General features: G+C 39.8%; 3 protein-coding genes across 9 annotated transcripts in view; all 3 read right to left on the reverse strand.

The window, feature by feature from the left end:
* The window catches only part of polr3b (polymerase (RNA) III (DNA directed) polypeptide B), a 29520-nt gene extending 22406 nt beyond the window's left edge, over positions 1-7114 (reverse strand). The window contains exons 1-10 of the mRNA XM_031317159.2: positions 6922-7114; positions 6565-6597; positions 5081-5137; positions 4934-4998; positions 4718-4793; positions 3410-3510; positions 3041-3132; positions 2697-2814; positions 1899-2007; positions 966-1088 (exon numbers count right to left, since the gene is read on the reverse strand). Coding sequence (XP_031173019.1) covers positions 966-1088; positions 1899-2007; positions 2697-2814; positions 3041-3132; positions 3410-3510; positions 4718-4793; positions 4934-4998; positions 5081-5137; positions 6565-6597; positions 6922-6993 — 846 coding nt within the window. The 5' untranslated portion in view covers positions 6994-7114. The remainder of the gene's footprint in view (positions 1-965; positions 1089-1898; positions 2008-2696; positions 2815-3040; positions 3133-3409; positions 3511-4717; positions 4794-4933; positions 4999-5080; positions 5138-6564; positions 6598-6921) is intronic.
* A 1546-nt stretch (positions 7115-8660) lies between these two features.
* Positions 8661-11971, reverse strand: endouc (endonuclease, polyU-specific C). The gene is made up of 8 exons (XM_031317373.2): positions 11823-11971; positions 11506-11562; positions 11301-11400; positions 11102-11213; positions 10875-10996; positions 9714-9826; positions 9387-9537; positions 8661-9167 (listed from the first exon to the last, which is right to left on the reverse strand). The coding sequence occupies exons 1-8, from the start codon at positions 11831-11833 to the stop codon at positions 8892-8894; spliced, it is 942 nt and encodes a 313-aa protein (XP_031173233.2). The 5' UTR covers positions 11834-11971; the 3' UTR covers positions 8661-8891.
* Positions 11972-12877: 906 nt separating this feature from the next.
* ppfibp1b (PPFIA binding protein 1b) overlaps positions 12878-26869 on the reverse strand; it is a 28271-nt gene continuing 14279 nt past the window's right edge. For 4 of the 7 annotated variants that reach the window (XM_031317204.2, XM_031317196.2, XM_031317188.2 and 1 more), the window contains 17 exons: positions 26719-26803; positions 25754-25878; positions 25088-25185; positions 24017-24077; positions 23574-23748; positions 23079-23111; positions 22326-22467; positions 18721-18852; positions 18319-18469; positions 18094-18205; positions 17464-17552; positions 16300-16422; positions 16020-16145; positions 15110-15298; positions 14571-14735; positions 14217-14282; positions 12878-14116 (listed from right to left, as the gene is read on the reverse strand). In XM_031317204.2, the coding sequence (XP_031173064.1) occupies positions 14033-14116; positions 14217-14282; positions 14571-14735; positions 15110-15298; positions 16020-16145; positions 16300-16422; positions 17464-17552; positions 18094-18205; positions 18319-18469; positions 18721-18852; positions 22326-22467; positions 23079-23111; positions 23574-23748; positions 24017-24077; positions 25088-25185; positions 25754-25878; positions 26719-26803 (1956 nt within the window). In that variant the 3' untranslated portion in view covers positions 12878-14032. The remainder of the gene's footprint in view (positions 14117-14216; positions 14283-14570; positions 14736-15109; positions 15299-16019; positions 16146-16299; positions 16423-17463; positions 17553-18093; positions 18206-18318; positions 18470-18720; positions 18853-22325; positions 22468-23078; positions 23112-23573; positions 23749-24016; positions 24078-25087; positions 25186-25753; positions 25879-26718; positions 26804-26869) is intronic. The other 3 variants (XM_031317210.2, XM_031317177.2, XM_036003550.1) reach the window with 2 other exon arrangements.

Consider the following 26869-nt stretch of genomic DNA (forward strand, 5'->3'; position numbering starts at 1 on the left):
CGCAGAAAAGGCAGTCGGGCTGATCAGTCTCCCCAAATTGGTCAAAAAAGTGCCTCGGAACACAACAAAGTGACGAGACGTAATACGCCTCCATAACAGCAGGCGGCGCTTATCTGTATTGTAGCCCCAAAAATGAAAACCGGCAGCTGATTGGACGAATACGTCACATGGGTCTTGTTTCTCCGGAAATTCAAAGACAGACTGTCGTGACGGCTTGTTCAGAATACGATCTCATATTGTACTAAAATAGTTCACCGAAACGTGTTTCTGAAAACATTTTAAGCGAGAAATAGACCATGCAGTTGCTGAATCTGTCTTCATTTCAGATCAACAAAGGTCAGTTTAAAAGATTTTCGTCAGATTTTGAGAGACTCTAGTCACGCTCATCCCGCTCCCCGTTTCCGGGTTAGCACTCTACCAATCAGATGGGTCACTTGAGTCCGACTGCCAGCAGTGCCAGCCCCGCCGATTATACATGTCAAATCGGCCAAATGAAGGACGGCACCTCAGACAGACGACGGCACGGAACACACCAAACAGACTTGAGTCACTGACCTCGCCAGGCTGTCTAACGGCCGATTATCAGCTCTGTGTGTCCGGGCCTTTAGCCTAAGTGGTTTTATGCCACCGGTACTGGTTCTACTCACTAAGTTTATTTTTTTAATCATGCACTTTTAATTTTTGTACTTGTGTTTTCTTGTCAGTTTCTTTTTTGTCTATAACTTCTACGTAATGACTTATTTATGTATTATTTCTTTTTAAATTTACATCATTGACTCCAATATATACACCATATTTGTAAATCCAGATAAAAAGAGAATTTAAGCACCTACTGAGGCTTAGTAGGGTACTTTGTGAGTAGCAAACAGACTTGTATGTGTAAAATCAGCCGAGTATTACTATAATTTTGTAATAATAATTTCAACCATATCATCCAGCTCTGGCACACATGGACACTGAGGTACCTGAGTCTGTGTGAAGATCTGGGCCTTCTGACATTCCTCCAGGCTCGGGGCGAAGCTGGCCATGACGTGCTCCTCCGTACCGATCATCTGCACTATCTCCTGGTCACTCTCTACGCCCATACCCTGTGTAAATGACCAGCAAAGAATGTATGGTGTGAATAATATTAATGAATTTATGTAACCAACTAAAGACTTTATCAGTGAGGTGAAATGCACACACAGTAGATATTCTGCAACTAGTAACTGGAGGCGTAAGGAGGAGAAGTGTGCGTACAGGGAGGGAGAGGTGAACTGGGAGTCATAAGATGGTCTGACATTTGCTTATGGAAATCTGAAGCTGTGGGAACTGATCCGTCTGTCCCACACTGGATCTGAGGTTGTTTCTGCAGCCAAGCACGGAGAGGGACGGGGAAGAAGTCACCCAGTATATACAAGTGCAAAGCAAATAGAGCGAGCATGCAAACTGTGTCCTGTGGATTATGACTTCAGCTCCAAACACTCGACGCTCACAAGATGACATGTTTGGAGAGATTTGTCCTCAGAGGGAAAAGAAGTTAATGATGCCAGCTGGCTAACTGACATTTTCATTGAGAACAAAATGAAAATGATCAAGAATTACCGCAACTACTGACTTCTAACTACACACTTACCTGCATCAAAACCTCTCACTGAATACAAGTATTATTTATGTTGTGTGAAATCATCTATTACAGACAATTCAGGAGGCTGTAGTCAAAACAGAGTGAAAAATATAAAGTTATCTAATCAGATAAAGTTACTTTGGAAACAGAAGATTTTGCTTCAGCCTCTGAGGCAACAACATCAGAGAGAAAAATAACTTCATTTAAAATCATCTAGCTGTCTCGTAGCACCCCCTATTGGATGCTTCGTATCCCTTAGCTGTGTCATTATAACAATCAACAACTCTTTTACCTTGAATATGATGGCAATTGGGGCATCCTCTGACAGCGTGTTGTGCTTCAGGTAGAATCTGCCTTGTTTGACAATCATATTAGTTCTGCTTTTCTTCTCATGAGTGGAGCTGGGATTAAAGACAAAAAACTAATCAGAGCAGATGAAGCAACAGAAGGTTTGACAAAGAAAGTGAACGGCTTCACATTGTTCCACTGATCTACAGACATGGATGTAAACAATGCAGATTGCAAAATGCTAAAAAATAAAATTGGCTTTGCAAAATGTTTTCTGAGGAAGAAATGCAATCAACAAGTTTGTTAGACCTCAAACATACACACTATGCCACAAGGCATTTAAGTCGCTCCAGGGGCCTGTACCACAAAGCTGCTATGAAAGTTGCTCAGTTTTTTTAAGCCAAAAAAGTTTGACTTGCATAAGATCACCCCGATAGAGCAGGCACACTATAGACTTACCCCCAGCCAAGCCGGCTAACTTCCAGTTTATGCCACCGCTAACTAAGAATGTATCCACTGATTTACAGACGTCTCTTTCACTACGTAAATCAATGGGGAAAAGTCTTTTTGGGGCCCATGGTGACAGACCCGGAAGTTGTAATTCCACGGTTTGGCCACTATGTCAAATGGGCTTCAAAGCCCAGCGCTTTTCCCGGGAGCAGGGAGGATCACCATGGTGACCTACGCTGCATGGCTACAGGTTAACCTCAACCACTGACCAATCAGATCACTGAAAAAACTATTTCTTCATTCCTTGAATCTGTCACTGACTAAATGGTTAGTGGAGATGTTGTTACTGTACCTGGTAACTGAGGCTCCGACTGCTCCCTTCCTGTCCTGCTCCACAATGATTCGATTCTTGGACAGCTGCTCTTGGATCAGAATGACTTTCTCCTGGCCTTTTACAATGAAATAACCCCCTGTGAAGAAATATAAGATATCAATCAACTGTTTTGCTTTTAATTGTTTGTATTGCTTGTTATATTTTCCTGCCCAGGGACAGCAGATACAAATCAGCTATATAGCTAACTCTGGCTCAACCAACTCTTGCATGGCCCCTGTTCAATAAACTAACAAAATAAGTGAAATTAATTGATAATAATTTGACTGTATTATTGCTCTCATTCTGTGTCATCCTTTGTGCACCTGGATCCAGAGGACATTCATTGAGTTTAGAAACCTCCATGGGCGTCTTTCCTGTGAGAACACAGTTTGAGCTTCGCAGCATGATTGGCATCCTGAGAAAAGCAGAGTTAAATACATTAACAACAAGAGAATATGAATAAGACTACCTTATATATAATCGTATGATAATGTATATGGATGCTTTGTTGCCTTAATGGTAAAACTTATAAAAATGTGAACTAACAGTTTGACTTTCATCACCAAGGCTCTCTGAAAAAACTAAACAGGTAGTAGAGTTAAGATAAGTGAAAGTACGGCAGCATGTTCCATGATCGAGACTGTGTGTGCAGGATGTGACACTGTGGGACACATAAAGACAAACTATGATACCTTCCGATGGGCAGTGCATTGCGGATGATTCTCTGACTGCCACGAGTGTACTCGATGTCCACTGTGATGGGCGCTGAGTATGTCATGTCTCTGAGACGACACTGTGGAAGCACACAGGAACGATGAGTGAAATAAATGTTCATGACATTTGATGTCATTATAGGTTGATGTAAACTCAGCAAAAAAAGAAACGTCCCTTTTTCAGGACACTGTATTTTAAAGATACTTTTGTAAAAATCAAAATAACTTTAGAGATCTTCATTGTAAAGGGCTTAAACAACGTTTTCCATGCTTGTTCAATAAACCATAAACAATTAATGAACAATGCACCTGTTGACCGGTCGAAAAGACAATAACAGCTTGCAATTAAGGTCACAGTTATAAGAAAATTAGGAAAGTAAAGAGACCTTTCTACTGACTCTGAAAAACCCCAAAAGAAAGACGCCCAGGGTCCCTGCTAATCTGCGTGAACAAGGAGGACAGCAGATGTGGTCAGGGCGATATATTGCAATGTCCCTTCTGTGAGACACCTAAGACAGCGCTACAGGGAGCCAGGAAGAACAGCTGATCGTCCTCGCAGTGGCAGACCATGTGTAACATCACCTGCATAGGATCGGTACATCCGAATATCACACCTGCGGGACAGGTACAGGATGGCAACGACAACCGCAAGAACTGGCCAGTCTGGTGCAGTACATGAGGAGGAGATGCACTGCAGCATAATGCAGCTGGTGGCCACACCAGATACTGAGGGCTACTTTTGACCCCTTTTGTTCAGGGACACATTATTCCATTTCTGTTAGTCACATGTCTGTGAAAATTGTTCAGTTTATGACTTAGTTGTTAAATCTTGTGTTGTTCATGCAAATATTTGCACGTTAAGTTTGCTTAAAATATAAAAGCAGTTGAAAGTGACAGGACGTTTCTTTTTTTGCTGAGTATATTTTGACAAATGATTACCAAATATCCCTATTAGGGCTACAACTAATGATTTATTGAAATGATTGATTTATCAGTTTATTTTAAGTAATAAACTAATCCATGAAATGTCAAATAGTGAAAATGTTGCATTGTACTGTAAAACCACAAGAGAGATGTCGTCACGTTGCTTTTTTTGTCTGATCAACTGTCCAAAACCAAACTATTTAATTAATAATATTCATATAAAAAATTCTCACATTTGAAAAGCTGCAACCAGAAAGTATTTGGAATTTTTGATTCCTCATTTATGAAAATTGTTGGCGATTAATTTTGTGTCAATTGACAAATTGTCACTAGTAAAAGAAACTAACAACAAACTGAGCTAACCTCATGAGGAGACACTGGTCTGGTTACGTTGAAGCTTTCTTCAACATCAGGCATGCCAACGTAGATATTGAGGTATCTGAAAGGAAACAATGAAAATATTTTCAACTCAAAATATAGAAGCTGCTTCATGTATGTCATTGGACAACACATATGTAGCATACATCAGAGTTAGATTACTGTTGTTTAATGCCAATGATGGCAGTTGATGTGACATACTTGAGGTACCACATTGGATCAGCATCACTTGTGATCTTCTCGTTTGCTTTCATTATTTTCTTAATCTGGAAAACAACATAGACATATTTACATACAGACGCAGCTTTAACAACTTTAACACACACTCATGTTAGGAGCGTGTTTTACCTCCACATTGATGAAATAGTTGAAGGAGTCGATGTGCTGCTTCACCAATCCTTTCACCTTGAAAACACATTGAAAAAATGGTCAAAAATGACAGGGAAACTAAAGAATAAAACACAGTTTGTGATGTATGTAGTGCTGAAACAATAAGTCGATCAACAGAAGAATTTTTGTGACCAGATAAAAAAAAGGAAATAAAAATGTTTTAATTGCAAATTATTGCAATTGTTGCTGAAAAGTATCAACATATATCCAGACCCAATGTCAATACTCACATGCTTGCATACCGTTTACCTTAGTATCTATCCCTTTAATAGTTCCGGGGTGTATAAGGCTATTGTATGCAAGGTTACAAATCAATGAGCAGATTCTAGAATGATTTTTGCATTATCGTGAAGCCTTTAATTCACTAGATTAAAGGGGAACTATGCAATTTTTTTAGCTTAATTTAACTTAACTGAACAGCTTTGAAGTCATTGGAATGATTATATGACTTTTTTCAAGTTGAATGGTGGTCGTCTCGCTCCCCCCAGCACCTGTGAGCTGAAAAACCACCCTTGCAACTTCTGCGTCAGGAAGTATCGCGTGATATCAGGTCTCGCGATGTAACGAATTGCTTCACGGCACTACACACATACGGCCATTCAGGAACCGGCTAACAAGGTAGCGATGGAGTTTTTCACACTATCGTCATGGCTGAGCCGGCAAAAAAGAAGCAGAAAGCTAGGAAAGCATTATCGGAAGAACAGAGAAAGAGGAAACGGCAGACTGACCGAGTGAGGAGTCAGACACAAGTAAACATAGGAGCTGCCAAATATCTATTCTGAAGCTGTAGGGGGAGCTCTATAGAGAAACCTGCAAGCAAAAAGCGAGAAAACAGCGAAGAAATGGCCAAAACTGTATAGCGCCCCTTTAAAGTAGGGCTGGGCGATATGACGATTTATGTCGTCAAAACAATATAAAAATGTCTATCATTTTTTATATCGTTTCTATTAGGATGTCGAAAAACCAGCAGCAGGACTGCGTAACGGCAATATTTACGTCATTTGGATAACGCTTTAGGTTCTGATTCATGCACGTTATGTTCATTTTACACTAAAGTTCTTAATTAAATGAGAAAATACTCAGTACTTTCATCTGTCAAGTATTTCATTCACACATGAGTATATAAAAATTGGCTTTACCATGTGGTTGTTCCATATAGACTAATTTATTAAATTACCAGAAAACATGCTATATTGTGATATATATCGTTATCGAGCTATGAAATTACCTATATTGGGATAGAAGATTTTAGCAATATCGCCCAGCCCTAAATTAAAGAATAGATCTTTAATGTCATTGTTTTATAACAACGCAATATAAGTCATTACTATAAAGTTACATACTGTATATCGTGATAGAGTATATAGACTAGATGCAGGATAAAGTTCAGTAAAATGTTTGGGATACACAGCAGGTGTAAGGTAATACGTATGTTCTGTTACCTTCAGGAAGGCTGGTAATAGTTTCCATTTCTCCTGGAAAAAAAAAAAAGAAATAAAAAGAAAACACATCAGGTTTTATTGGACTCTGAGCAGTGAGAACAATAAACATGAACCACCTTTTATTCTGCAACAGCAATGAGTTGTCAAAATGTTTTCAAGCTGCAACCTGACAGTTCTCCCGACAAAATGTAAATAAATGTGACACTCGACTGACAGTGTCTGTAGTTTAGGTTCATATATAGCACTCCACGATGAAACTAAAGCTGTTTGTTATGTTTCTCTGTGCTGCTAGCCACCATGTTAGCTTCCCTGTACTCGTGGTGTGAAACTTTCAGTTTTTATTTCCTCTAAACTCACCGCTACAGTGTTGACAGGAGCTGCCAGCTCCTGAGGAGTCATGTCACAAAACTCTCCTCCAAGGACTTCCATGGTTATTTCTAATGTTCAACAGTAAATACATAAAACTCTAATCATACTGTCAGTGTTGACACACGGCGTCGGAAGTCGCTCCAACATGCGTTCCTCCGTGTGTTGCACTGTAAAACTTCCGTGCGGACGGAACCAAAAGAAGTGTTCCGATTTATTTGTAATTTTCTGGTGCTGGAGACATAATTGTGGTTGCTTTATCGATGTATACATGTTTGTAATTGTGATTATCTTGCAAGTGTATGTGAAGATCAGTATAAACTCATCGCACAAACAGAGGTGCTACATTTAGGTTACATGTATTGTGATTTTTAAGTACTGTTTTTTTTACCTGTGTATTGTAATTTTGTGTGAATATATTCTTTTAAGTCCTGAAAATGGCCAAATAAAGGGCCAGTTCACCCAATTACAAAATACAAAAACATTAAAATTACATTAAATAAAACGAGAAATATGTTCTCACTTTGGTTTGATTTGTCCAGTATGGAGATATCCACTGCTGAAACTTCTGCTGCCAATCCAAGAAAGGAAGGTTGCAGCAGAAATGAACTTGTGTCTCCAGATACTCTGAATCAGAGCTGCAGACTCGAGACTGCGTCAGACTTCAGTCACAAAAATGAAGACACTTAGGCTTCACTTGACTGCTGTGAGACTTGACTCACTTTTTGATTCTTTATTCTCTAAAATCTAAAAGCAAAACATTTTTAAGTCTCAAGTTCTTACCTGATACAATCCCAGAAAAATGAAGATAAATAGGATAGGGACAGGCAGGCCTTGCATTGCCTCACACCTGATATATATATATATATAGTTAGTTAGTTAGTTATGTTTTACTTCTGTGTCATGCCAAACATTTTGGCCCATCCTACCTGGGATTACAAGACACCACAAAATTACTTATTTAACAAACATCTTCCTGTCGCATATACAAATCATTCGGAGGAATACATGAATACAAATATATACATATACACACACATACACATATATACATGTATATACATACATATATATATATATATATATATATACATATACACATACATACACACACACACACATACACACACACACACACACACACTACACACAAACAACAAATTCTCATCTACAATTCATCTTGATAAAGAGCTTTATATATATATATATATATATATATATATATATATATATATATATATTAATTGACTGTACTCAAGTGACTTGGTCTCCATTAAAAGTAAAATGTTAAGGTAGTGGCCAGCATTTAGAGACCTGAACGACTCGACTGAAGACTTGTGACTTAAACTTTCCTCAAAAGCAGCTCTGCTCTGAGTAATCCACAGACGTCATTGGAACTACTTTCTAACAAAGAAATGTATTTCTTTAGCATTTGTACATACTATATATATACACATATATATATTATATACTACCATATATACGACCAGCTACAGCATTAAAATACCGCTTATATGTTAATACATCATTAATATAATACATCATCATTCCTCACAATTAATACTTTTGTTGATACCTGAGAGCGTTTTAGGGCCAACTATGTACAATAATATAACATAAGGGAGTACTTAATTATGTTATTGCCACTTTTACTAAAGAAAAGGATTTAAATTATAAGTATTTCTTCCATCATTTTATTTGCTGAGGACATTTAATAAACACTACAATAATTGACTTTAAAATGCATTAATCACTTTTATTGAAATAGCTTTTTATGACAAATGAATCAAGTTTACAAAGGTCTTGATAAAACGTACAATCTACGTGCACATCTATGTCCTGCACTACACTAAGTAGGTCTGTTGTGTTTTAACCAAACCCCAGTACATTTGTGTGTCAGATTCTTAGGCATGGACATTATAAGGACCTGAGTATCACTTGGTATCAGAAGATCCTCCACATCAGTGTGAGTACTGCCTAACGTGTCGGTTGTTGCTGCTGAGCAGCTTGGGATACGCAGTCCCGAGGGAGCGTCCGTGTCTGATGACCACCAGCTCCATCTGACACTGGTCGATGTTGACCAGCACTGTGGTGCTCCTCTCTGTGTTCATGAGGAAGACGATGGTGAAGAGCGCCATCTCAAACTCCGGGCTGGTCCCGATGAAGGCGCTGCCAACGGGCTTCACAGTGCCGTGCCAGCTGAACTGGAGGTTCAGAACATGGTCGTCTTGATCGGGCTGTGGACAGACACACATAAATGTTAACTAAGCAGAAAAAAAAATCAAAGACCACAATAAAAAATAAGCCTTCGGAATCGATTGCATTTTTATCCTCTGTGACTGTGTGCAGTGTTATATGTGGTTCTTTTTTAAATCGTCAAATACATCAAATAGAAAAGAAATAAAGACAGAGACAACAAGTTATGTTGCTGCGGAAAGAAATGCATATATACTTACTATGTCACGTTCTCTGGCCTTGTATCCTTTGTAGTCCAAGTGCGTGCTTTTTTCTTGCAGGTAGAACTGGATCCAGTTATGGAAACCGATGATTTCTGTTCCAGATTTAGTCTCTCCAACAAACACATGCTCGAATCCACTGGAGTCCAGGCTGGTGAATGTTTTAGTTGAGATACAACATAAAAAATTACATACATATATTGCTTCAAAACAATAACACAACTTTGTACACACTAGTAGTAAATCTCTATTGCTTTCTGTACACAAAGTGATTAAATGATGAGTTTGACACTAGACATGATCATCTGCTGATTCTTGGGCACCCACCCTGTGTTTCGCTGTCTGTGGTAGAGCTTGAACCAGATCAAATGCAGCTGACTCTTAAAGAGCGCCAGGTTGGAGCTGGACTGTCCTTTGCTCACCAGGTACTTATGAGCCCGCTGTGGACAAATCACAATCATGACATAGGCTAAAGCTCTATTGCACTGACAAAAACAGGCCTGCACAGGCAAAGACATAACTTATATTCAGATGCATCGTAAATACAATTATTGTTGAACCCTAAAATACACTTTTTAACTTTATATTTTTTAATGACAGTTAAAAAAAAAAGTCAGACTATTTTAATTACACCAGATACATTGTACTGTTATAAAAGTATCAGAACAATGTTTTAAGAATGTATTAAGCTTTAGTATGTTTTGAAAAAGCTATTCCATGTATGAGAAATAAACATTTATTGACACTCACTGAGGAAATACTTCAGAGTATATTGAAAATATATTTAGGTACAATACTGCTCTTGTACAGTATATACAGCACTAACATATTTTAAAAGCTACTTTATATGACAATTGTTATTTTACTAAATACAGTATTTTTCATTATCTTGTTTTTTTCCTTAAATGTCCTATATATATATATATATATATATATATATATATATATATATATATATATATATATATATATATATATATATATTTATTTATTTATTTATTTTTTTTTTAAAGATTACACTTCGTACTGTAGTATTTTTTATTGCACCTGGGCTATACACAGTCAAAAGAGATGGTAACTATGTATTTAACTGCACACTGTACTTTGTATGATTGTGTATTTGACAAAAATAGTTGTCCTCTGGAGAAGACTCTAGTCCTAAAGTCAACTACAGCCATCAGGTCCATCTAACAAACATGCATGTCTTCCAAAAACAAGTAAGGCATGCCCACATTTTTCCCCTCACTGATCCGATTTGGGAGACCTTTCACACTTTTCCACAGCTGCACACAGATGTTTTTCTTCTCTCTAACATTCTGGAGTAATGTGTTCAGTGTTGCAGTGAGGAAGAGAAACCACTCCCTCTGGAGTTCAGCTGCAGTCTCAAAACCACAAAATGTGGGAAAACAACATGCAATAGCATGTTATGCAATAGTTACCAAACTGTTAGCTTGTTGGATGCAACTGGTTGTAACATGTCAAATGTACCTTCATGACATCTGTCTCTAAGACGGCATCCAGGAAGAGATTAATCTCTGTCAGCTCCTCTGTTGTGACTCGTTCTGACATGCCTATGGATCGCTCATAGTTGTCCAGGAGTTTCATGAACCCTGCAGGAACAGAAGTCCCATTTATCACAGTGAAGTCTGCAAATGAGCTGGATTTTTAGGCTCAGAAAGGGAGAAACAATTTCGGTCTGTTACAGAGACACTTACGGGAGACAGTGGTTATGTTCTTCAGTTTGTTCTCGTTAACGTTGGAGAACAAAGGCTGAGAGGCGTGATCTTGTACAACATTGCTGCCCTGGTTTACAAAACCGGCTCTACCCTGGACAGTTCAAACAGAATGAATCATTGTAAAAACAAACAAAAAACCAGCAGATAAGTGTTGTGTTAATAAGAATATGCTCCATACCTGAACAAAGATTGTGTAGTCTGTCACAGGCGTCATACGATTCACATCCAACCTCCACAGCTCATTGAAAAGATTGGATAGTTCCTGGTTTACAGCTGGCCTGTTACACAAAGTCAAGCAGGAGAAATACAGAAAGCTGAAACAAATACTGACAAACTCAATAAACAGCATAACTCATGAGAAATGTTCTTATTGGCTACTGTACCTTGATGCATTCAGTCCACTGAGGAACACAGTAAAAAGGGCAAGGACTCCACAGAACCTGTACATCACACATTTGAGACTTTGTTTTAAACAAATTCGTCAAATAGTGGAAATAAAAGAACATCTTTACCCTGACCTAATTTAATTGTCTAGCATTAAGAAACAAATATACGCTGCTGTTGTTGTTGTTGTTGTTGTTGTTGTTGTTGTAGTAGTAGTCATAAAAGACAGTTATAAACTGCAACAAGCCAAACTGAACTTGTCTACAGGGATGAAATTCATTTTCAGATTAGTTTTTGATCAAAAATAAAAACACACCTTGCAGCCATGACGCTTCTTTCAACCTTCCACTCCTTCAGCTCGGACTGCAGAGTGCTCTCTTGTCTGTTTCACTGTAAATTAGTCCAGTCTCTACTCGCACTACATATCCTGCACGCGCTGGACCCATTGACCGTGTCCATTAACTGCGCATGGGCAAATCTGAACAAACTCTCTGATGTTCACATGCTTAAATTGCCAGCAGAGGGCGCTCTGCCTCATTGATTTGATGCACTTCTGCAAAATGTGCTGATGGTGATGCAGTGATCACAATTTCAAATGCATTTCAGTGAATGATTTACGATTGTTTTTACACTGCTGTCTTACAGAGCTATGACATAGAAAGCATGGTTTGCAAATATCTAACACAAGTGCCGATCTGAGTGCAGAATTCACAGGAGAGTATTTCCATCATGATCTCAATTTTGTTACCAATGAACAGGAATCTGCCTCTGGAGTGTGTGAGCTCATGTGTGTGTGTGTGTGTGTGTGTGTGTGTGGAGCTGTAAACATACTGCAGATAATATTGTTTCATTTTATTTTGTTGATGATTTTGTTACTCATGCTCAAAATCGGACTCTGTTTCTAAAAACGCATCAAAGCAATGAAGAAAAACTGTAAGACAGCAGGCCCATATGCTGTTTAATATACTGGAGAGCCAATACTATTTCTATTACATTTTATTTGTAGCGGTTGACCCCTGGGCAGGGTCACGTTTCTCAAACTTATTCTACATGGGACTCAAACTTTGTGTGCACATCTTGGTAATTATTAGCTAATGTTATGAACATGTCACGAGACTGAGTTAAAATCAAGTTTTAAGAGCTTTATTATTTTTGGTTATATCATGCTCACATGCTGTATATTCCCAATACATTTGTATTCAATTAAATTGCCAGAAACGGATGTAGCTTTGAAATTGTAGTTACCTCTGAGCTGATGTGTTAAATGAGCCGTGTTAAATATGTACTTATCTTGCAGGTCGTTCACAGTGCAGATTTCTCCAAAACAATCAGTCAGCATGATCAATGAGTTATAATATAAATCCAGAAGAGTGTAGTTGATATGACTTTAATTCATTGCCTATATCTCCAGTACACACACAATTATAGACACTTTTTGAACAGCCATGTTTTTAGGACACGTGTAGTTTGCTTTTTTTCATCATTCAGCAGTGAAATCAGAAACGTGTTAAAGACTTTAGAGGAAAATCCGATCTGATTTAATTTACTTTATTGATCTTTGAAATGGATAAACGTAAAAAAAAACAACAACCCAACAACACAGTTTAACCTCTCATGCGTGGTTGAGGGTTGCATCATAACCTTATTATCTTGGAAAAACCCCAACATTATCTTATCTCACCCATCTGAATATGCGTTCCCAAAAATAACTGTCAGCCAGCAGGGTTCCAATACAAATCATTTTATGGTAAAACAAAAATAAACAACATGCTTAAGAAATAAATGTGTTGAATTTCAATACCGAAAATTATATTATTTAGGCTTTGTAGTGTAGTGTATGATATGTATTGGTGCATATACATGTAGAATATTACTGTTGAGTGAAAACCTGTAAAATGTTCAGCGTAGGATAAAAAATATGACAATTCCCATGTAATTAGCAGGGTTTAGTTCTGTAGAAAACATAGCAGCTGTTTCAGAGTTATTACTTTACACCAACTTCTAAAAATGGGAAAAATCTTCTCAGCATATCATTTCCGAATGAAGTCCATCTCTTTTTTTCCTCTCCAATATTTCTATAGTTAGAAGACAATTTAAAAGACATATATTAAAATCTTTATTGGCATATTTTAGATGTCTTTGTTTCTGCTGGTTGACACTTCTATCATAAATAGAAAGATGCCAGTACACAACTGAGTACAAAATATCTCCAGAAACCAGCTGGCAGGCAAGCAGTGGTGTTGCCCTAAATGTTCCCGCTGTCATCAGACGACAAGAGTCATCAAGACAAAATTCAGGAGTGATAGTGGCTACTGGACTATAGGCTGTCACGGCACCATCGTTGAAAAATGAAAAAAAGAATGACACTGTAATAATTTAGGCTCATCTTTGAATGTAACAATACAAATGAAATGTGGGAGCATTCTTGGGGGGGAGGGGGGGATTGAGATAAGTCTGTGTGCTAGTGGAGAGGGTTGGCACAGAGTTTCATTCACAGCAGGACCAGGTCTCATGGTGCTGGCAGTCTCATGCATTGGAGTCCTCATCTGTTACACTGGGGTTCGGTGAATTTGAAGCCTCTTTAAAGAATTCATCATCCTTCAGCATGCTCTGGTAAAAAAGGCACAGTACAAAAAGAAACAAGCTCATGAAACAATAGTTTCAATGAGTAGAACGTGCTATCTGTCCTGGTCAATGTTTAGATTCTTACCGTCAGGTTTTGAATACCCTCAGAGAAAGCTCCGATCTGTCTCACAGTTCCCTCAGAGTCGTCCATCTGTGAAACAAGAAGCAGCTTTCAAACTCGACCTGAGACCCCCCAATAGAGCATAGAAACCTAAGCTGACCAGACACTTCTACGGAGTAAATATTTTGTAAAAAAAAAATAAAAAATAAAAAAGGCACCTTCCATGAAACACTGGTGACAAAGTGCACACAATAAAAAAACAGTTGATTTTATTTTTTCTCCCCCCACATAATAAATGCCTTTGACATACGTAGACTCAGATGCAATTGTTCATGTTTTCAGTGCTTTAAAATCACCAGTCAACGGAATCAGGCTCACCTGTTCCAGCCTGTCGAGGTCGTCCTCGTAGATTTGGAGCTCGAAGCCTTTCTGAAAGCTTCGGCCCTTTGGCATCTCCACATCCATCGGACACACGTACTCCTCGCTCTCGTCCTGCTTTTTCTTCCTCAGACTGCCAAAGTTACCAAATGACAGTTTCCTTGGCTGGTATGAACGAGGAGAGAGAAGACAATTTTCATATAGCTGCATTTAGATACAGTATGCAACAGGAATGCACACATCTGTCCGGGTTCCCTTTATTTTATTTAAACAATTTAATTCTTAAAACTTTTCAGTAACTTAATACCAAGTCTTTGTGACTACACAATTGTAAGCGTAATGTAAATACACTTTTAAGGGGTTACTAATCAAAAGTTGTTTAGAGTTTAAAGAGTCTGAATAGTTGCATTCTAGCCTGTCAAGTCATTTATTTGAATTTACTGTTTATAAAGATTGGATATTCATCACCCTGGTAAGAGAAGTACTAGCAGTGCAACTTTGAAGCATTGACAGAGTATCCTCAAGAAGTCTTGCGTTACCTTGACCTTAGTGGTGGCAGTAAGCAGAGTGTAGTCTGGGTTTTCAAGACACTCCTGTTTGAGCTGCTGGGCCTCCGAGCCAATGAGCAGGTTGAAATGTGTGGCGAGGTGGCGGCGCAGCAGCGTCTTGTTGGGGGGGATGTTCAGCAGCAAAGCCATGGTCTCCACGTTGAACCGCGGCTCTAGAACCTGAAGGGAGAGGAGATGTATTAGGAGTGGATACGTTTAGGAGAGAATCTCTGTTTCACAGGAAGACCGAATGCACACTGCCTGCGTGGCGTGAGCGTGTCAGCTGCGTGGCGTGTCCGTTCTTATTTCGGCTCCCATGTTAACAGGTTAGAGCTTGCACACTGCCTGCGTGACCCGCACATCTCAGGTGCGGTTCGAGCGTGCATGCTAGACGCCTATTTTTCACGCGACACGCAAGCATGTTGGAAGAGTTTCCAGGCAAAATAGAATACGAAACAATGTCATTTTGACACAAATACATTTAATAAATGACATTTTGACGTTTGAAAGTCTCTAGGTTTTGACATAAATGCAGGTATAAATGCAATTTAAAATAATAATAATAAATAATTATCGATTTTCAAATATTGCACCTGTCAATACAGAACAAACTATTCTGTAGCCTATTTTTCCGTCAATACTGCCGACGCTGTCTTTGCTGTAACCAAATCAGTATATTTATGTTTAACATGACGTATACTACTGCTTATCAGTGGGAAACATACATGTGTACAGACAAGGCTAGCAGCAGCAGCAGAGCCGCATCCGACACGTTTCTGGTGTGCAAAGACATAGAAAATACCACGCAGCCGCTACGCAACTGACACGCAACAGAAACGCCACGCTCACGCCACGCAGGCAGTGTGCAGGAGGTCGAAGACCGAATGCTTGACTGTCGCACCATCAGGCCTCCGTGCACACCGCTGCCTCTCAGGTTGGGAGCGTATTCGGCGAGGTCGGCAGAACGCAGCCACTCCATCACCCTATGGTTGGTCCACTGGGAAATCTCTGCTGGAGAAATATTGTTCTGTGGGAATAAAGCACAGAAAGAAGATGGGGAAAGAAAAAAAATCCCAAATTTGTAACAGGGTATGTTAACGTGCAGCTGTGCGTTATAAAATGAGTATGTTAAACAGCAGAACAGGCTGCTTATTTTTCAGGTGATGTTAAAGTGAACGCACCTCATCAGATGGCCTACGACGCAAGCAGTTGGGCTCATAGTTGTTGAGTCGGAGCACTTGGATAGCTCTCTTGATACTGAGGTGATGCAGGACACTCCCTACTTTCAGGGAAAGCAGGTCATCCTGAGGGACAAAGTTAGACATCAATGACTTACTGTAAAATTCAAACAATAAAAGCAAAGTTTAGTTGAAGCTGTGACAAAGAATACATCGCACATAAACAGACTTTTGCAGTAAAAATGAAAACATTCCCTAGCAAAAAAGCCTCTGTAAAGAAATCAGTTTGAACAGAGGCAGAGATGCTGTGGGGAGCACTGTCCCAAATATTGAGGGTGAGACCGGAGGCCTGTACTACGAAGCAAGATTTGGCGTTAACGAGGTAACTTCAGGTTCAACCCAGGATTTTGTGTATCACGATGGTGGATCACTTGTTACCGGGTTAAATCGCCGTGGTAACTTATGCTGAACACCTAACCTGCTCGGGAGCAGGTTAAGTTGGAGATTAGAGATCAACCGGTGTAAAAGCACCGCCTACTAACCAATCAATAGTCAATTGATAACAGCGTCACAGTTCTTAGAAGATCTGGTGGAGCTCGGTGCGGAGAGAGAGAGAGAGAGAGAGAGCACAAGTGTAATTATGGTCAGATCTTGTGCCTGACTGATGGGGAAGTGATATTAATAAGCGTTTTGATTTATGCATTTACAGCGTCAGCTATTTTTTTGCCAGCTTTCCTTCCTGTTTTAGGAAGCAGTGACTGTATTGCCTGTTAAACCGTGTCTGTGTTCTTCATATTTATGTAGAATTATAGTTTGCTCTTCTCATGTAAAATATGCGGCTCTGGTAGATGTTTGTGATTGGTTGTGCTGCGCAAACACCGCCTCTTTTATGTAAAGGTGCGCGCCGCTGGATTGGGAAACTCTGGGTTGATTGAACTAGTTGTTAACCACTGTCGTGACACAGCTTATGCGGGACCGCGGTTGTTAGGTTAGGTGAAGCCGGGTAACTGAAATCAATCCAGGGCACGTTGATCTTGATTCGTAGTACAGGCCTCAGGCCGCCACCAGTCCAGCTCTTCCGACTCTCTATGCACTAATCCTAATGTGAGATGACACTGGAGTTGTCAGACCGTATCTGTGCGATCTGTGGACGGAGAAAACACTCACCACTGTCATGTAGTGCAGCATGCGGCCATCCACCCTTCCCTCATCAAACTGGGTCTTATACTGAGGCAGACCGATGTCATCCAGCCATCCTGAGAGGAACGGAAAACAGCAAAGCGTCATAAGGAGGAAGTCAAGTTGACAGTCAAATATAATTCAAAGTAATGAAGGGCGAAAATTCCTTCGTTGCGCGAGTTTGCAGGATGATTTGTATTGTAACATTTCATGCGACCATTTCCTTCCATCATCAACAATGGCCAAAATAACCACTATTGCTGCTTTGTACCTGTTGTGGAAGTCCCAGATACGTTGGGAAAACGAACGCTGTCATATCTGGGTTCATAATGTCATCCGCCGGCGCACAGAGCTTAAAAGACTGCCGTTACTACAGCGGTATGAACCCAAAATAAACTGATTTAGCTGCGTTTGGTTTTTTGATTATTTTTTGAGCATTTTTAGACCTTTATTGACAGGACAGCTGAAGAAATGAAAGGGGAGAGAGAGGGGGGAGCGACATGCAGCAAAGGGCCGCAGGTCGGAGTCGAACCCGGGCCCGCTGCGCCAAGGAGTAAACCTCCATATATGGGCGCCCACTCCACCAACTGAGCTATCTGACTGGCAGCTAGTACTTACTCGTCACCCAGTTGTAGTCCAGCTTTCCCTTACTATTGTCCTCCTCTGAGCCGAGGGCCTGCAGGGCCAGCTGCAGCTTCTTTCTGTGGAGCGGGTGTTTGATGCCCAGCTCCTACACATCCACAAGAAGACAAGTAAGGATTACACACAAACATCCCTGAGGTTCTACATACTGCAGTAACTTCAACTTTGCTAAACAGATTACATTCTTCTCCTTCATCTCACCCTCTCCAGGTCATGTTGGGAGGCCTGTAGCAGAGTCTGTCCAGAGGAGATCCACACACGAGCCATGTTCACATAAAGACCGAGACCCTGCCCCTGCAGCCAGTCACACACCTGATCCTTTGACCAGCGTGCAAAGGGAGCATCAACATCACTGACAAAAAGAAATGACAATAGAAAAGTCAACACTTTCAAAAAGGTATGCTGGCACACTCTTGTAGTGGCATAAAAAGAAAACAAACACATACAAGCTGTTTTCATTTTGGATGTCTTTGTTATCCCAACAAAAGATTGCTTCTTCAAAATCGCATGATCTCTGAATTTCATTGGACACCAGACACTCAAAACAACAACAAGTAAACCACATTCTGAGTCTCTTTATTCAGGCTGAATGAACAGACGTACTTGTTGGCTCTTTGGAGGTCACGAGACCAACCCAGTCTGGGTCCCGCTGTGGCTCGCACTCCGCCCCTCTTGAACTCACCCTCTGGTGGGTTGTCATCCAGGTTAAATGTGGTAGACTGACTTCTTTTAAGCCTTGAAAAAATATGACATTCCACATTACAGTATCTCACAAAAGTGAGTACACCCCTCACATTTTAGTAAATATTTCATTATATCTTTTAATGGGACAACCTGGTAAAGTTCCCTTGGCCTTTGGAATTAAAATAGGCCCACATCATCACATGCCCTTCACCATACCTTGAGATTGGCATGGGGTACTTTCCATAAAATCATCTCTCAATGCAAATCAAACCAGCTATTAGGCTTACCGACATAAAACCACGCCAATCTCTAGGTATGGTAAAGGGCATGTGATGATGGGGGGCTATTTTAATTCGAAAGGCTGAGGGAACTTTATCAGGATGCATAGTATCCTGGATCCATGAAATAACTGGCCTTTAAAAATAAACATCTGCCTGCCTCTATGGGAATTTAACATAGGGGTGTACTCACTTTTGTTGCCAGAGGTTTAGACATTAATGGCTGTGTGTTGAGTTATTTTGAGGGGACAGCACATTTACACTGTTATACAAGCTGTGCACTTAATACTAGGGATGTCCAGATCCGATCACGTGATCGGAAATCGGGCCCGATCACGTGGTTTCGGACTAGAGGTCGACCGATATGGGTTTTCTCTGGCCGATGCCGATCTTTAGAAATCAGGGTCAGCCGATTGCCGATTAATGCTGCCGATTTATTTTGGCCGATATTTGGCCGATATGTGCTTGTTTTTAAACCTCTATTTGAAAGATAAAATGTAACACTAATATACACAGAATTTCTCAACAAAAACATTTATTGAACACTTCACCAATCTACACTTGTAGCCTATACTTCATTTAAAAATGTATAATGTAAAAACATACTGTAGCCTATATTGTATAAATAATGTATGAAAAATATATAAAATAAACGAAACAGGTAAGAAGAAAATAAACATTGTCAAATAAACCTTTCAATGAAAAAATAAAGTTTAGTGCCCTTATCAGCATTTATTAAACTTCTGAGAATACAAATCTGCTTCACAGAAAGTGTCATATTATTAATCTCAACACTATTTCCTCTTAACTCCTGTTGAATCACACAAGGCTAGGGCTATCTAAAGTCAGTTCTTGTTCACCTTGTTTGTTAGATCATTGTTCATTTGTTGAAGTGTTTTATCTGTGTTTTGGGGATCCTACTGTTACATGTCCTGTTGACCTCATTAGGATCTTATCTGAACACATTTCTGTCATTCAAACAACTCTTAGTTGTAATTTAAAACTCATCCAGCCAATTTAATAAACTTAAGGGTTTTATTCGTGCTCGAGTCCATAGATGCAGTTAATGGATAGCCTACAGGCACGGAGAACTGAAGGCTCAGTTAGCAACGATTAGCTCCGTTAGCGGTTAGCTCCGTTAGCGGTTAGCTCCAGTTAACTCCGTTATAGGAGTGGATGAGACTGCCACGGACAGGGGTAACAACCAGACTCTGGTAAATGATATTCGGGGAGCTTCCACAGCGGTGTGGCCGCGGTGTTTTGTACGGTTTTATTAGTACAGTTAATCCCAAGGCAAGAACACCAGCAACATGCTACTACTAACGGTAGCGTCTGAACCTGAAGTGGCTGCGCGAGACCATAGACTGTATACAGTCTATGCGCGAGACACACTGCGCAAGAATTCACGAGGGGAGGGGCTGGAGGCAGCTGGTCTGGGCGCGCTGTAAAAAATGTCGCCTATTCATGTTTTTAACACTAGGCTGCCCGCAGATGCGCCTGTCGGTACACGATCCGTTCTGCCTGCACGATCCGTTCTGCACATGCGCAAGATAATACTGTTTTACGTATCCATACGACCTGCACGATCTGTTCCACGCTAGCCTATGGCTAGCCTCCACCGGGAATGTCGGTACACGATCCGTTCTGCCTGCACGATCCGTTCTGCACATGCGCAAAATGTTCGCGCATGCGCGGTTGTACGAGGATTTACGACACTGCACGATCTGTTCCACGCTTCCGGTCGACAGCCAAGCTAACGTTAGTTTAGCTAACAGCTAATTCGGCTAACTGCTAGCTGAGACAGCATGTAATAACTTTAAAAGACCCTCAAAATAAAACTTGAAAATAAACGTTGACATATATAACAGCTGTTACATCAGTTCTACTTTACTTGTGCTCATTTAAAATACAATCACTCAATACTTGTCTTTATTGTTATTACTGTGAAGTCTTAATTTAGCTGTAGCCTGCTTTTCCCATTACGTTTGAGTTAACGTTATTTTAGACTGAATCTAGCTGTCAGCTAGCGGTTAGCCGAATTAGCTGTTAGCTAAACTAACGTTAGCTTCCCGGTGGAGGCTAGCCATAGGCTAGCGTGGAACAGATCGTGCAGGTCGTATGGATACGTAAAACCGTATTATCTTGCGCATGTGCAGAACGGATCGTGCAGGCAGAACGGATCGTGTACCGACAGGGAAGCTAACGTTAGTTTAGCTAACAGCTAATTCGGCTAACCGCTAGCTGACAGCTAGATTCAGTCTAAAATAACGTTAACTCAAACGTAATGGGAAAAGCAGGCTACAGCTAAATTAAGACTTCACAGTAATAACAATAAAGACAAGTATTGAGTGATTGTATTTTAAATGAGCACAAGTAAAGTAGAACTGACGTAACAGCTGTTATATATGTTAGGTGTTTGTTATATATGTCAACGTTTATTTTCAAGTTTTATTTTGAGGGTCTTTTAAAGTTATTACATGCTGTCTCAGCTAGCAGTTAGCCGAATTAGCTGTTAGCTAAACTAACGTTAGCTTGGCTGTCGACCGGAAGCGTGGAACAGATCGCGCAGTGTCGTAAATCCTCGTACAACCGCGCATGCGCGAACATTTTGCGCATGTGCAGAACGGATCGTGCAGGCAGAACGGATCGTGTACCGACAGCGCCTGCTTATTAATCGGCTTGATATTGGCCGATGCCGATTATGTAAAAAAAAAATTGCCAAAAATCGGCCGATTAATCGGTCGACCTCTATTTCAGACTTGATCGGAATCGGACGTTACCTTCCGATCAGGACTCGGATATATATGTATATATATTCTCATTATTTTTTAACACATCTATAGTTATGCGGTGGCACAGTTAGACCCTTTTGACTCCACACAGAAACAGCAACGCGTGCGGCATGACATCACTTTGTTGCAGAGACGCTATTGGTTAAATGCCGGCAAAGTAGAACATGTAAGCAGCTTGAAGCGGAAAGCGCGAGTATGTCTGCGGTCTGGAGGTATTATAAAGTTGATGACAACAACATTGCCATAGCAAACTGTGAGATATGTAACAGAAGTGCTCTGTTTGTTAACAGAGTTGTTGAATGTTAAAATAAGGTGAATTAAATAAAAAATAAGGAACATCCTGAATCGTTTTTTTCGCTCTTCTTTTTTTTTTTTTTTTCATAACTTAATTAAAAGATGAACTCATTTTATATTCTTGAAATAAGGAATGATTCTCATGCAACTTTCTACTCACTTCCCAAAGAGTTTCTTTATTCCTTTGGATTTTTTCCTGCCCTCTGGGGTCGTAGGGAGTGTGTGGGTGCTGTCGCTGTTGGCCGATCTCTGTGGCAGCCCAGCCAGATCCAGATGGTCAGTGCCCTGTCGCTCCGTTTCAGCTGTACAAACAAATACCCACAGAACATCATCAGCATCGTGAGCATCAGTGTGGGAGACGTGCACAGATCGGCAGAGACGGAGCTGCTGCAAAGGGTCAGTGCAGAGACCCAGAAAACACTCAGACAGACACGTGACATCTCCTAGACCTAGACAGAATGAGAGGTCATGGGGGTAGGCATTAAAAGCAATACCCTCTCTAGTATGCATGCATCAGACACCGCTGATGTCTGAATAACATAAAAAGAAGGCTCATTAGTTGTTTTGTTTTAGTTTTTTTTAGTGGGAGGCCCTCAAGATCAACGAAACTAAAAACTAAAACAAGAGTGTAAAACAAATACATGCAGGCACAAAGGCAAATCAACATACGCAACTGACTCTCTGTATGTTGGACATACAACATTTGTGCGACAGGGGGGAGTGACAGGGGAGTGGCTGTTGAAGCTCTGAAACGTGATTTGACAAAATAAAAAATAAAAAAATAAAAAATAAAAATGTCAGCTGAATGGATGGGTTTAGAAAAGGCATAGGTGTACAACAATATAGGATATATTCAGTAGTTTTCTCCAGAGAACTACTGCAACCCTACAATGACCTGTGGTCTATACTGTACCTAGCATAGGCGCACTTGCACTCCGGCTGCGGTCTTCATGTGTTACAAAGCACACACAACACACGACAGGGTCCGACAGAAAAAGAACAAGACAAAGGGCAGACATTATGATTGAAATATGGACAGGATTGAAGGTGGAACAAAAACAGACATACATGTGTACAGTACAAAAGTAAAAAAAAAAAAAAAAAAAAAAGCACATACACAGAACATACAACAGGACAAAAACAGACTTCCGTAATTAAATGGGGATCACAGTTTGTGTGGGCTGCAAATTATGGTCTTGGTCCATATAGTATATCTCATGGGTGTGGCTGGGTGAAATAAAAAGTCGGCCATGGTGGGAGAAAAACCTCAAAAGAAAATCTCACTCTCCAGTAAACTGCAAATCAATTGCACAGCTAGCTTAATGTTAAAAATAGCATCACATACAGACAGAGCCACCTTGTGGACTTGTCCTTATCCAGCTGCTTAAATCATGCGGTTTGCTCTTACCAAGGTTAGGGGTACTGGCGGTCTTCTTGCCCCCACGGATCTTGAAGAAGCCCTTTCCAAAGGATGAACGAGCCTTTCTCGAGCCAAAGCTGTCGTCCTCTGTGGTGGCAGGCAAGGTGGCAGAGGGACTCATAGGCGGCTTTTCACTGATCTTACTGATCTCTTCGCTTGTATTCTGAAAGAACAAAAAAGCATTACTCCTATGTGTCACACTTACTGGCAGAATATTTGCTTTTAGAATCAAAATATTGTAACTTTTACCGTGAAGAAACAGAGTTAAAGATGTAGACTGCACACAACATGTAGGATATTCTAAAAGCCATACACTAAATGGATGCTATGGTGCATTTTACAGACTTGAGAATGAGTAAAACTTGTAACAAAGACACGTTCTGTTCCTACAATCAAACATGTGTCCCCCTTTCAAAATGTGTAACTTTTACCTTTTCATTATTGCTCTTATCCAGCTGGTTCTGGCTGCCAGTCTTTGTGGCATCTTGGCTGCTGAAATGACAAACCATAACAATGCACATTTCACTCATGGCAGTGTAGTGGAGATAATGAGCTTGTTGTCACATGGTCATGAGAAGCAACAGTGTGGGATACAGAATATGAACTGCTGTTACACACAGTCTTCCCGTGTGTTACTTACTGAGACACTTCCTCACACTCTATATGACTGCAGCGAATGGACAAAACAGATGCCGGCCTGCTTACACAAACTGGACTAAATATTCCATATCACAGCATTACCCTAATGTCAGTGTGTTACAATATTAACTAGGAAGTATGTATTCAAAAATAATACAGGAAAAGTAAAATGTTTGTTCTATTAAGTCAAAACATATTTTCTTGTTTGACTGGAACATCCTGTCATTTTTCAAAAACTTGCTCGGTCTGATTCCGTTGAAATCTGACTTAGTATTCATCATTTAGGAACTAAACAATCATACGGAGAGAAGAAAAAAAGTATTTGTTAATTATTGTCCGGTCATACATAGGTGATGAGCAACCCTCTGCTGTAAGTGATCGCTTGTCACTTAAGTGCACACGACTGTGCCTTCTGCTGATGAAGAGATACCATTGTATTCATTTTAGCAATGGAGTGTGACAGGAAACTATGTAAGAGACGGAGGACAATGGTATGTTGAAGTCATTGTTAGTAATTTTAATGTTAAACACATGGCAGAACACCAGGTGTACACATTACTTGTCCCAAACCAAATGCATATGAGCCAGCCACTGTCACGACTAAAACCGAAAAGCCCTTAGATCAAATGTATCTGTAAACCGTGCAAAGACACAGAATACATAGACATAGAATTTTCTTGAGATATTTTATTAATTCCTTGTCATTTAAAGAAAGAAGTGGCACAGAATAAAGGCTACCGATAACTTAAAAATGAAAATATCTTATTTACAAATACCTACATGAGTCAAACTCTCTACATTTAACTCTGACTTGCAGTAAATCAATGTATGTGAAAGGGGATATAGTCTTTTTTTCAATTTACCTTTCTACATCTGTTGGAGCAGACTCTGATACTGGTTCTGGATCTGAAGGGCTGGGTGTGGGTGATGGCTCTTCACTCAGTCCATTGAGGCTCTCCAACTAAGCACAGATCAGAGCGAGAAAAGACGACAGAAAATACACTTAAAAAAAATAATGTATGCACTGTCTTAAAAGATTAACTTGCATTTTCTCCTGCGGCCATAAGAACACAGTAGTCTAAATCTGCACACATGCATAGACAACTGACAGGAGATGTTATTCAATTAATTGGATGACAAGCCTGTCAACACTGATTTATCAAGTGTGAGAGTTCATGTGAGCAATTAGTGTTTTACTGAGCATTTTAGAGTTTAATGAAATTTGAAGTTGCTTGAGGAAAAAAAACAAAGGTAAAAACCCACAGCACAAGAGTCGTCAGTACTTACATTAGAAAGATGACACAGCCAAAAATAATATGTGAGGTTTCTAATAAACACTGTTAAACATCTTACATCTCTTAGTCTATATTTTTGAAACACTGAAATTGCTTGTGACATTGTGTTTTAATACATCCAATTTGCTGTATTGTTTAAATTTAATTTAGCAAATGTTAGTTGATTTGTAGATTGTAGTGTATAGTTTAGAATTTGTAACACCACATCATGTTATACTACACACAGACACACACCTCATCTGGGCTCCTCCTTTTCAGTTGCTCAACATCTGTAACTTCATACTTTTCTGACTCCGCAGACATGAATGCGATGGATCCATCACTATGACTCTCGACGTACTCGTTTTCTCTGCTTTTCTCTGGATTAGATGATGAATAAGATACAAATGTAAATTGACATATGATAATGCAAGAGTCAGCCGTTTCATTTAGCACTGATCGACCCTGTGAATAGAAGAAAAAAAAAGTTTATCTGAGAAGAAGACTTTTATCTTTTGTCTCTAGACAGATCTTACAAGACAGCCTAAATATAAAGTCAAATGTCTAAATGCTCGTTATGGTGCTATTTATTTGTTGTGCTGTGTATTTGTATTTGTTGTTAGCTGTGAATGTAATGTCTATATTGTGTATATTCTGTTTGAGTTGATTTGGTGGCAAATGAGTTTCCCCATTGGGGATTAATAAAGCTTTCCAATGTAATCTAATGTGTTGCAGAAAGCTACAGAACAGAGCTGTATGCAAACAGCAAGCTCAGGGCAATACAAATACACCCATAGGAAAACAAGCCGGCAAATAGATAAAAAGGGGTTGCGGTTTGCAGCCGACTAAAGTTTCTAATGTAATAGAGTGCCCTTTAACACACCAATAGGGGCTTCAAATCAGCGGTGGTGGATTATCTCTAGCTCTAGTTCCAAGTCTCTGCAAGGTGATTTTCATATTGCACTGCAATAAAGCCAGTGGCCCCCTGGAAAATTTGAAAAATCACAATAAAAACCTAAGATACACTGCCATTATCATCTGCTCTAAAAAAATAAAAAATAAAAAATGCTTTGCAGGAAATTTAAAGTATACATAATACATGGCTGAAGGACTAAACCATGCAAAATCATCAATATTGCTCTCGAGGCTGACTTGCTTTAGTACTTCTTTATGTCCGACATTACATTATCATTTATTTACTGACAAAGGAGTTATCTCACCTTTCTTCCCCTGCACTGACATCACCATGTTTTGAACTTTCTTATACCGCAGCAGCGACTGCTTTAGTTCCTCAATCTTACGATCCTGAAAAAGGAAAAGACGAGTTAAAAACCACAGTGGGGCAAATTTGAGGGTAGAGTTGAATCACTT

This window comes from Sander lucioperca, chromosome 7, assembly GCF_008315115.2.
Source record: "Sander lucioperca isolate FBNREF2018 chromosome 7, SLUC_FBN_1.2, whole genome shotgun sequence".
NCBI lineage: Eukaryota > Metazoa > Chordata > Actinopteri > Perciformes > Percidae > Sander > Sander lucioperca.

Bases quoted from the DNA above. Each gene is read 5' to 3' on its own strand.
- endouc (XM_031317373.2), bottom strand. The intron at 11,401-11,505 runs GTACAGTAGCCA...TTTGTGTAACAG, and splicing joins AGTGGACTGAATGCATCAAG to GCCAGCTGTAAACCAGGAAC. The intron at 9,538-9,713 runs GTGGGTGCCCAA...AACATTCACCAG, and splicing joins CACAGACAGCGAAACACAGG to CCTGGACTCCAGTGGATTCG.